At 39.5% G+C, this 12,573-nt stretch overlaps 1 protein-coding gene across 3 annotated transcripts in view; it reads right to left on the reverse strand.

The window, feature by feature from the left end:
• Positions 1–12,573, reverse strand: part of strn3 (striatin, calmodulin binding protein 3) — a 184,636-nt gene that overhangs the window by 35,944 nt on the left and 136,119 nt on the right. For all 3 annotated transcript variants that reach the window (XM_060829030.1, XM_060829029.1, XM_060829028.1), the window contains one exon: positions 11,404–11,579. In XM_060829030.1, the coding sequence (XP_060685013.1) occupies positions 11,404–11,579 (176 nt within the window). The remainder of the gene's footprint in view (positions 1–11,403; positions 11,580–12,573) is intronic.

Here is a 12,573-nt window from a genome sequence, read left to right on the forward strand (position 1 = left end):
GTTGAAGCATAGTTGAAAGAAGTGAAAAGGCTTACTTTGACAGGCCCTTGTTGGTCAAGCTACAGAGGATTATGGCGCTGTGGTCTGCATTGAATTTCATGCTCTTGCAGACAACAAAGATTGAGCTTACTTTCGCAGAGGTTATACAAGCATGGTGACAAGCTAGGCAAGTACCTAGCATATCTCACCAGGAAAACGAGTGTCCCTCAAACCATTACGTTGATTAGAGAAGGGTCTGGGAACCTAACACGTGATTCCAAAAAGATTAATGTGGCATTGCAGAGATTTTACTTTAATACTTTTATACCAATCTGAGGGTTGTGAAGATGGAGTCCTTTTTCAAGGACCTGGAACTCTTGGGCATGACCCACAAACAAGAGTCTTTTCTCAATGCATCCTTTTCAGAGAAAGAGGTGCAGGAGGCTGTGAAGAAGCTTCAGAGTAGAAAGGCGCCCAGTCCTGATGGACTTCCCAGTTGAGACTGTATTGCTGGAAATGCACAGCAGTCAGGCGGCATCCAAGAAGCAGGAGAATCGACTTTTCGGGTAGGAGCCTTCATCAGGAAAGAGGCTGGGAGCCTCAGAGGTGGAGAGATATCTCCAGCATCTGCAGAACTTACTTTCTCCTTGATGGACTTCCCAACCAATTCTTTAAGGAATTTTTAAACATATCGTCAAGCCCGATGCTTAAAACGTTCAGTGACTCGTACAGTCATGATCATCCCCCACCACCTCTGAGAGAGGCCAACATTTCGCTTTATTCTTAAAAAAGGAAAGGTCCCAGAGGACTGTGCTTCGTACAGGCCCATTTCACTCTCAAATGTGGACTTCAAAATCCTCTCCTGTGTTAAGGCTGGAGACTGTGTCAACTAAGCTCACCTTTATCTTACGTGAGTGACTGGGCTTGTGGGGAATCTTTTTCAATACGGTTAGATATCAAAACCTCTCAGGCAAGGTGCCCCCTTACTAACTAGCTGTTTTTGGACAAAATGAGGACAGTTAGGGAAATTGCCATAACCCAGTCGTGATCAATACTGTTAAAGCATGGAGGGCAATTCAGCAGAGTGAAGGCAATATTGGCAAAACATCTTCTCGTACACCTATTGTTGCTATGCCAGGTTTTCAACTGGGGATGATAGATTGAGGATTCAAACATTGGGCAGCTAGAGGTGTGTCTTGCATGGGCGATTTATTTGAGGGAGACACAATGATGGCCTTTGATCAGTTAGCATGGAAATATGAACCATCTAACAGGGACTTCATTTTTTTTTCAAGTTAGGGATTTTATTCAAAAAAAGACAATGCTTTTGACTGATCCCTCCAATCCGACATAGAGAGGAGGGTGCTCAGTGCAAAGGGTACACTTTCTGTCGGCACTTTGTATCATCAATTGGGGGGCACCCCCTCAGGTGAGTTCGATCAATTCTGCAGGGTGTGGGAGAAAGTGCTATGCGTTGAGGTCTCCTCAGAGCTAAGGGAAGATATTTGGGAAAATGCAAGAAAGATATCAATTTACAATAGGACCCATGCTTCACAGTTGAAGTTTCTCCACAGGGTCCACTTGGTTCCAGATTGTTTGTCAAAATTTAATTCAGGGATATCTTCAACATGTCCCAAACACAAGGCTGGTACGGACACTCTTACCCATTGTCTCTGGTTCTGTGGTGGCCTTCAAACATACTGGAGCACTGTGGCAGGTGCAATGGAGGGGATTTTGGGTGTAAAGGTGGAGAAGGGCCCGATCTGTCTCCTTCTTGGCCTGCCCAGTGTACTCCCTGTAGATGTGCATAAGAAAAAAAACTTTTCAACATTCTCACTTTCTGCGCAAGAAAAGATATTGTTAGGTTGGGTGTCTGAAAATCCCTCGGGGTTGTCGCGTTGGCAGCAGATTGTTATGGAGCATATCCCTTTGGATTTTCTCACAAGCATGGTACACCAGAAGACTGAGAATTTCTAGAAGACATGACGACACTTTCTGGAATACCAGGACACAGATTTGTCTGCCACACTAATAAGAGCTTTTATATAGCCGTAACAATTGTGCTTTAAGAGTCCAACAACCAAAACTGGGGCACTGCGAACGTATGTATATGTGAAAACAAATGTTCATGATATTAGAGAGTAAGTGTTTTGTTTGGCTGAGCTGCATTATTTTTATTTATTAGTTTGTTGTTGGTTATTATTTATTTAGTTAAGTAATTATTTGGAGCTTTTTTATATATATATATACTTTTCTATGCATATTTATACATTCGTACATGAAGGCCGTTTGGTTTTTTAAAAACCTTTTTTTGGTGTTCTTTCTTTGTATTTGTTTTAATATTAAAAAAATTATTTTTCAATAAAAATATATTTTTGAAAAGAAAGCATTTGATAAGGTTCCATACAAAAGATTAATAAATCTGAGTGTGGACTGAACTGAAAATAACCTTGGAATGGTCTGACAGTTTTGTTGGGTGGTAGGAGACAAAGTACTTGTTGTCCTGACTGGCATGATTGTTAAGTGCTGCTGCCCAGAAATTTGTACTGGGCTCTCAGCTTTTAAACATACTACTAGGTCAATAACTAGGAGTGTTTTACATATCCAGGTTTGTGGGTGACAAAGTTACGCAAATTGACTTAACTTCGGGGCAAAATTATGATGGACTAAATTCAGCTTGGTATGCAAGATTATCATTATGGATCCAAGAAAGACAAATCAGAATATATTCCCTTAAAGGGAAGTTGAGGATCAGTGATGGAGTCAAATAGTTTAAGTGTCTATGCCTGTGAATTATTTAAAACCAACACACAGATAGAAAAAGTGATAAAAGAAAATGGTGCAGTTTTAACCTTAAGGCTAGTTAGAATTCCAAATTAAAGTTTATTTCAGTTGTTCATAGCCTTGCTAATAAAATATTTGCAGTATTGAATACCAAGCCTTAATATAATTAAATTTGCTTGGAAAAAATACAATGAAAGTTTACCAGACTGATAACAGGGGGTTGCAGTATGATGGCAGATTACAAAAAAAGTACTATTCCAACAAATTTAGTTGATTTTGGGGTGATCTAATTCAGATTTTTACAATGATTAAATAGAGTGGTGGAGGTAACCTAATGGATGAGACATAATCTTATCATTCGAGTAAAGCAATTTAGGAGTGAAATTAGGAAGGGCGTTTAATACTTTCCTCTCATGGTAGTGAAAAATCTAGAATACTCACCTGCAAATTTTAAGTCAATTCAAAACTGAAGTTAATGTAATTTTGTTAGGTAGGGGCATCAAAGGATAAGCACAAAGTTGGGCAAATAAAGTTGAGGTACACATGAGCAAAGAGCACAAATGACTTAAGGACTGGATGACTATACTCTTCTTCTGCAGTTCTGTGTATTAACTCCACCAGAATTTTCAATACCTCACACTAATGAGTTCATCCTAAGCAGAATAAACTCTCAGATATTTCTAGATGAGGAGTCAAATAACTGTGTAAGGCAGGAACTAATCACAACTAATGAATTTACTGAGCCCATGTGTAACAATAAAACTTTAACACTGAACACCAAGACCTGCATCCACCAAATGCTCCCCTGACCATACTGTTGTATGGCAGCAAGGTATACAACAGCATAAGAAATAAAGTCTTTTCCGACACCGTATTCTAAGTATGGAAAAAAATGGAAGACAAAGTTCCTTCCTCAAAGTAACTCAGTTAGCTAAACCATCAAGCTTCAAACTATTCTGAAACTCCTTCCAGTAGGTTGGTCATCTTTGCCAGATGGACTGTGGTAATATTTCAAAGCAACTTTATTTTAATATATGGATAACTTGCAGGTACGTCTAGGCTGTTTGGTTTGTGAAGGTTCAGGTTATAAAACCTCTGCAAGAGCTTAACATTGCAAATAAATGGCCAAAATAGACAGCATATGGCTGCAAATAGTCTCAAAAGAGTAAGCAGCAAAGTGTATTTAGGTTTCACTCAAGAATCACTCCTTCAAAATGTTGAAATGTGGCAAAATAACTGAACTGCACTGATGCTAATGATTCCTGATGAAGGGCTTATGCTCGAAACATCGAATTCTCTATTCCTGAGATGCTGCCTGGCCTGCTGTGCTTTGACCAGCAACACATTTGCAGCTGCACTGATGCTTATACTACTGTCTTTTGAGATGGTAGGATTTTTTATGCATCCATAGGATAAGGACATTGCTGACTAAGCCAACATTTATTGCCCACCTCTAGGTCGCCCGAGAGAAAGTGGAGACAAGCTTTCTTTTTGAACTGCTAGAGTTCTTGAAGTGTAGGAATCACCACAGTGCTGTTAGGAAGGGAGTTCCAGGATTTTGACTAAACAACAGTGAAGGAAAAGTGAAATATTTCCAAGTCAAGATGATGCACAGCTTGGACGGAACTTAGAGGTTATAACAGCCCCATGCATCTACTGCTTTTGACCTTCTGGGTGGTATTGTCTTGGGTTTGGAGGTGCTGTCAAAAGAGGTTTGTTGAATTACTGCAGCACATCTTTTAGATGATACACAGGCTGCCACTGTGTGTCAGTAGGAAGGGTGCGAATGTTGAAGTTGGTGGATCAACTTTGCCCTAGACAATGTTGATCTTGTCAAGATCTGCTGGAACTTTACCCACCCACACATTTGCAGAGTGGTCTACGACACTCCTAACTTGTGCCTTATCTTATGGAAAGACTTTGGGTGACAGGAGGCAAGTTATGTGCTGAAGTTGCAGCTTCTGCCCAGTTCTTATAGTCACAGAAGGCTAGTCCAGCTCAGTTTCTGATCAGTGGTAATCCCCAGGACATTGCTGATGGGGGTATTCAGTGATGGTAATGCCATTTAAGGGACAACAGTTAGATGGTTATTGCTTGGCATTATTGTATGGCATTAATGTTACTTGCTTGGGCAGCCAAGCCTGGAAGTGATCCATCACTTTGATCATAACTGAGAGTAGATCCAACAGTAACTGGATAAGAAAGATGTGTATTTTTTGAAAAAGGGGGGAGGAGGAGATGACACTTACCCAGACTTGGAAACATACAAAACAGGAGTAGGCCTGTTCTGCCAATCAATATGATTCACGGCTGATCACCTAACTCACCACTCTTGTTCCAATTTTTGCCAGATATACTTTGATTCCTTTAGACCAATGAACCAGATCTAACTCCTCCTTAAAAACATTCAATCTCTTCACCTCAACTGTTTCTATGGCAGAGAAAGAGAAATCCACAGGCTCACCACTCTCTACATGAATAAATTTCTCTTCATATCAGTCACAAATGGCCCACCCTATATCTATAAACGGTGACATCTGGTTCTGTACTTCCCAGGCACTGGGAACATCTTTCCTGCATTTACCTTGTCTAGTCCTTTTAGGATTTTGTTTTGGTTCTCCCCCTGTATTCTCCCCTCCAGTGAATATAGCCCTAACTGATTCACCCTGCCATCCTGGGAATCAGTCTGGTAAACCACTAATGCACTCGCTCCATAGTCAGATCATTCTTCCTCCGGTAAGGAGACCAAAACTGCACATGATACTCTAGATGTTGTTTCACCAACACCCTGTACAATTGCAATTTTCCAAATTGCCCATGTTGTACTGGAATAGATTGGGTAGAAGCATAGCTGGTTCAAGAGCAAATAAATAAATAAATGTAATCAAAATGGCAATCACAACCACCTTATGCACTAGGTTTGATTCCAATCAGTGGAGCATCATCTAAGTGGTCTTGGCAGAATGCAAACTGAAATCAGCCAAGACCTTCACAGGTTACTGTCCATAACACTGCATAACTTTGTTTAACGTAACTGCAATTGTATTTCTTTGGCAGTCTAGAACCTTAAAGACTACACTCTGCTTCACAAAAATGATCAATAAGCCAATGACAGATTCCTATTCAAACAGCATTCTTTGAAGTTAACTCAGCATAATGCAACTACAGAAATGAAATTTTACTTCCTGGATCATATAGTCTTGATTATAATGTCTTCCAAATATTTTGTGAATTACAAAACAATATTGTCACAGCAAAAGAAAAAGAAACAATTCAAGAATTGGCTCACAGTAGCTAATTTTTCTGACAGTCAGTTGAATTTGGTAATCTTCCCATAGCAGTGTAAAATCTAGCACGAGAATTACACAAAGTGATACTGGCACATAAGCTGTTGTCATTACATTCTAATAAACTTAGCTGCATAATTTTAGTTTTAATTGAGCAGATCTCTCAGGATATCCTGACCATTCTTTTCTTTCAGCATTCATAGACCATATTGTTGAGAATTTCTTACTTTCTCAAACTCTGCATGAGTAATCAAAGCTAACAGGATTTTCTTAAATGCTTAAGGAGTGCAAGTCAGAATGCAGAGTAGCAACCAAACCATTTGTAAAAATTGGCAAGCTTGTGTTTTTGGTAAAATAAAATTAATTCAGTTAGTTAATCAGAAGGATTACAATGGACAATACATTGGGCCAATGCTGCATTACCTGACTGTGGTTAACCAACTCAGATAAGCAGTGCAGAGGAAACAAGTAAATAAACTGACTCTGCCAAAGTTCCCTCAAGCATGGTTATCAAAATACGTTTTTTTTTCTTGCGTCATGTACAAATGTAGACCCACAGAAACAATATGTTGACATTGCAAGATATTTATTTTCAGGTGTGGCAGAAGTTCAACGCTAGGTGCATGTGGATGCAGTTTTCTTACTGATGACTATAAACAATATAAATGGCTTTTCAGCACTACTTGTACTGTCAATTGTCAGATTACTTCACTGGGACATGGAGAAGAGGCATCAATATAGCTAGTGCCACTTAAAAGTAGCCTACATGACTTAAAGGAGGGGCACAGTTTAGCTTCTGAAAACTATGATAAAAGTTATGATCAATGATAAATTTGTAAATCAGCCTCATTTTTCTAACAGTGTCTTGGAGAGATTGCTGAAGGAGATTGCCAGAAGTAATAAAACAGCAATTCTGAGCAGGCTGCAATATATCAAATGCAGATGTAGGTCAGTGTCATTTTCTAGACCGTAACTGCATTGCTGGAAGATGATGAATAGCGGATATATGGTTCCTAATATCTTTCATGACACTCTACCTGGAATTTCATTATATGTTGCCCCTGTGATCTTCTTATCCCCCCAATTACTGCAGCACTCCTCATCACTCTCTACTCCTAGTGATACTGTCCTCACTCTTTATATCCTCATACCTTTACCCAGTTGACGGACAAGAAACATCACTCTACCTTAACAAACATTCCCTCAAACCTCACTCTACTGACAAATCCAATCTACTTACAGGCAATGTTCATACACAACAAGAGCAAGCAAGCCATCTGCATTACAAAGCCAACGTTCATCCGTGCACTGAGTCTACATGAATGATTAGTGAGGTGCATTGTGAACAGAGATGCATCAGGAATGTTGAATCTACTGAGCTGGAGGACAGGTCCTGCAGGATTTTAAACCACCTTCCAGTTGCACTTAAATCTCTAATTTTCACATTATGCTTGATACTATGCTACTGCTTTCTGAAGCTATCCAGATGCTTCTGCTAATCCATGTCATTAAAAAGTATGTTTGTTCCTTTCTTGACACCAGCTCATAGACTTGCACTGTGCATTGCTCAGAAGGTTTCATTCTGAATTTGTTCACAGGATGAGTGTGCCTCTGACAAGACCAGCATTTGTTGCCAATCACTAATTATCCTCAAGGTGGTGAGCCAACCTCCTCCTTGGTACACCCACAGTGCTATTAGCTAGGGGTCAGCACATGGACACACATACAAGCAAAAACTACTGAGGTTGCTGTCATTGAAGTGCTGTCTTAAGTGCCATCAGTCAACATTGTCATGCTGTGGCTTTGAAGAGGTTACTTTGTCCAGGTTTTTTTTATTGAAGAGAGGTTGTAAGGCAGAGTGACAAGACATAGGTAAGAAAATAAACAATTTGAGGTACCTTGGGGATTTTTGAAGTAAAGTTGGAACAGTGGAAGCATGGGTGTGGCCAGCTCTCCCAGACCAGTCTTTCTAACTTTTTAGTTTTTAGATTTAGTTTACATTTTAGATTTAGAAGCCTTTGGGGTCTCAAAAGAGTTGGAAGCTTCAGTGAAACTCCCCTAGCTGCTACTTTATTTGAATTTTCTTTTGATGTTTTTTCCTCCTGGATTGGAGAACTGTATGTGAGAATCTGTGCCTGGGTTTGCCTTTTTGCCAAGGGGTACGTTTATGGGATGTTACATATTGGTTAATTAGTAATAGGCACTGTATATATTATTCAGTTAAGTTTTCCAAGAGTTAAGTTATTTTAAATTGCTCTTTCTTTTGTTTACATTTTAACTCTAGTGTTTAAATAAATTGTGTTTTGCTAAATATCTGGAAGATGGCACTCCACATCTACTTTTAAAATAAGTACTTAGGGTCTAGGCTAACTTCTTAAAATATTTTGAGGGGGCCTGGTCCACAACAATGTTCAGCTGTTGCTTCTCAAAAACCAGCTAGTAGAAACACAAACAGGTAACCAAATACAGCGAGGAGCTGGATGCTGAATTAAAACCAATTTATAAATAGGCATTAGCTATGTCATCACTTGTCAAATTATGCAGTGCCTTTTGGAGCAGGGCAGCTTTTATTTTAAGTTTTGTTTTACTTTAGCTATTCATCTTTTTAAGTTTAGCTACACAATAAGAAAATGTGAAATTATACTAAGACAAAAGTAAAATACTGCAGAAAATCTGAGATAAGAACAAAAAAATTGGACTCTCTTTTTATGGGATACATGAAACATCCAATATTCCAGTTTGACTCAGGCTCTGTCCCTCATCCCTTTTTCTGGTACCTTGAGGATTGCATCACCTACTCTTGCCAAGAACTGAAAAGTTTAATTGACTTTGTTTCCAGTTTCCATGATTCTCCCACCTCCACTTACTGACTCTTTCCTTCCCCGCCCTGATTTTACTCGCACAAGCTGAGAATATTTTATTGATGATCATGACAAACCTACAGAGTCCTATAGTTATTTCTTAATGCATTCACTTTTGTAAATACTTTAGCCTGTTCACCATTTTCTCTAACACATCTGTTTCAGTGGTGTTACATTTCACAAATACATAAAATAATACTATTCAAGGGCTTGGTTAAATGCAAGAAAATCAAGGGCAGTGGAAGGAAAATTCAGGAGAATTTCTTCTGAATTTTCTTACTAGTCTGGACTGGCAGCCCCAACACTGCTGGCATTGTGGAGTAGTGCTCTCTGAACTATTTTTCAGTGTGACCCCATTTTAACACTTCGTAATTAATCAAAATGCAGATGCCAGAAAAAAAACTGCAATAAAGCAGGACAGCAACATTTAGCATATGAATCTTAAAGTTTGCATATACAATCAACATAATTATACTTCATGCAAAGAAAATCTGTATTTTTGAAGTATTTTGTGAAAATGTTACTTTATGTATTCATGCAATTTTCTGCTAAGCTCTCCATATTCTCTGGTGACAGATAACTCCGTGAAGCCCATCTTCACATACAGAGTATTCATTCCATTCCCTATCACCATAGACATATTTTCCCAGTTGCTCTGCACTCTTCCATACAATCAGCTCATCTTCCCAAACCCCCTCAGACATACCAGCCTTTTTTTTCAACCAGTCTCCATTCCCACACACTCACCAGCCCTTGTTCTTCTGGTCTAGTTGACAGTGCCTCTCAAGCACAGGATTAGTGGCTTGTGGAACATGTTGACAAGAGATGGAATGTAGAGAAGTCTGCAGCCACCTATCATCATCCTGCCTCAACCACAACTTAACTTTTTGTTCCACACCCTGGACACAGTCAGGACCCAACTTAGACTACATTCATTTTTGGCCCAGTCAGTTAAATTACAGTTAAAAACATTTTCTGACATTGAAGAGATCTTTGTTCCACTGTTTAATACAATTGATACAGTGGGTCCAAGGGTACCCCATCAGTACCTCTGAACAGGGCTGTCTTCTTTCCACAGACACCATTGCTGCTGAGAGGACAGGGAGCCCCTGACCCCAAATAAGACTTTTGAGTCCGACATTTGAAAACCATTATTGTGAAGCATGCAACAAGGAGAAGTGCTGGGAATATACTGAAGGATCCCACCCGAGTTGACAAACAGTGGATCCATTGTATTAGGATGATAATGGCTTACTTAAATCAAAATCCTTGTTCCTGCATGCTTCTCATTATATTGATGCTCACAGTCTTGCCTGGATTCTTATAAAGTAGTTAACAGCACTGATGACGAGAATACTCCCATCGCCAGAAGATAGCTTGCCAAATGGATGGAACAGAGGCATTATTGAGGATTGAGATTCTTAAAATCATCATGACTACATCATAAAAATGTCAGATTTACAAAAGGCACTGCCTGTTGACACAAATTGAACTTTTAGCAAATGCCAAGTCCATGTTGAAACATTGCTGGCACATGATGGAAAGCACAGAAACCGATATACGGGATATTCAACACCTATGGAAATTAGGAGTGCAAGCAAATCCGAGTGCCTTACTTCTGCTTGTCATGAAGATGGTAATGGGCTGCTGAAGCTCACAAACAGCACATCGCTTACTGCAGGACAGAGTATACAGCAAATGGTAATGTCATGCGAAGCAGTTTAAAAGGACTCACAACAATACAAGTTTAGAATCATATGGACCTTCACTAAGCTCCAATTCCCACTTTGGCAGCACAGGCAAGAACTTGTCTCCCAATAACTTTGCACATTACTCCTCAGATTCAGTTATGATATTTGGTTCTTGAAGTTTCCTTTGCCATCCTCCTGCAGTTAGTGTGGATCTTTTGCTACTACTCTGCTCCTTCCCCTGATTTAGCAGCCTTAAGTGGAAAGCCCTGTAGCATTTTCACATTCATCAATTAACAAACAAATCCTCTGAATAAGTTCTTGCTCTCCATATATTCAAGCTGCAAGTCTCTCACAGACAAATGCTTCTCAGAAACCTAGTCTAAAAGAGCACAGCAAAGCTAAAAGAACAGGCTACCCAGTCACTTAACTAAATAAAGGTGAAAATGTAAAAAAAAATGTTCCAGTGCAAGTTGCTTCCTCTTCAAATTGATGGGCAAGTTAATAAACGCATGTTTTAAGCATGCCAAGGCATTAATTTCATTAAAGGGTCCTGGTGCACACACTGTACCCTTATTAGCACAGTTAACTGATGCCTGTGTCTTGTTTCAGGCAACCATCAGGGATGGACATCAAGCACCAAATACCAATATGGTGTTGTGCAAATACAGAATGTAAGTCCAGTACAGAAAATCATGCTGCTTTTCTTTGTGGCATATAATTGGACCTGGAACTTGTGCACTAATTAATTTCGACCCTGTCATAAATGCAACGGTATAAAAGCAACTTTAAAAAAAAACATACTTTTTGGCAGGGACAGTTTTCTGGAGATTCCAAAGCTTAAGGGTGTGGTCTTCAGAGGCTGTAACCAGCACAGGCTCTACGGGATGAAAAACTAATGCACGGACTCCATCAAAGTGACTCCGTAGTGTGTACTTGGGATTCCATGTCTTCCTATATGCATCCTTATTAGCAGGTAACTGAAAATGAACATATGGTTAAAAATATATTACGTAGCTGTACCATACCCAGAATCAACACGTAATATTGGAAAAAGGAAACAATCTTCACAAATTATCCCTGCTTCCACACAAAGCACACTGACTATGATATTTTCCACTAGTGATGAGAACTGTAGAATGATGCTGTATACTATATTTAAAGAGAGTAGGGAAGACCACAATATGATCTCTAATGTGGGTTTTGTTCATTCAAGAAATGCAGGCATTGCTGTTTAGGCCAACATTTATTGCCCGGCTCAAATTGACCTACACCATGTGTCGGTGAGCTGCTTTCTTGTACTGCTGCAGTCCATGTGGTGCAGTCCAGTGCTGATAAGGATGGAGTTCTTGGATTATGTTCCTCCAGTGACTGTGAAAGGACCGTCGATGTAGTTGCAGTGCAAATTATAGTTGGTTTACACTGCTGCCAATGTATAAACAGTCAAAAGGAACGAATATTGAAAGTGTCAAATGGAGTGAAAATCGAAAAGACACTTATCTTGAATGGGGTCTAGCCTCATGTGTTGTTGAAGTTGCAATAATTTAACAAGTGGACAATATTTCATCACACTTCTGACTTATGCCTTATGAATAGTAGATAGGCTGGGAGAGTCAGTAGGTGAGTTATTTGCCTCCGAATTCCTAGCCTGTCATCTGCTCTTGGAGCCACAGTATTTTAATGACTAGCTCAGTTCGTTCCGGTTCCTAGTCAACAGTAAACCTGATGAAGTTAATAATAGGGAATTCAGCGATGCTAATAGCATTAGATGTCAAGAGACAATGGGTAAATTCTCTCTTGTTCAAGAGAATGACTGCCTTATATTTGTGTGGTGTGAATGTTACTTACCATTCACTGCACCAAGCCTGGATGTTTCCAGGGTTCACTGTATTTGAATAGCTTCGGTATCTGAGATGCCATGAGTAATGCCAAATATTGTGCAATCATTAAATATCCCTGTCTCTGACCACACAT

Source organism: Hemiscyllium ocellatum, chromosome 8 (assembly GCF_020745735.1).
Source record: "Hemiscyllium ocellatum isolate sHemOce1 chromosome 8, sHemOce1.pat.X.cur, whole genome shotgun sequence".
NCBI classification, from domain to species: Eukaryota; Metazoa; Chordata; class Chondrichthyes; order Orectolobiformes; family Hemiscylliidae; genus Hemiscyllium; species Hemiscyllium ocellatum.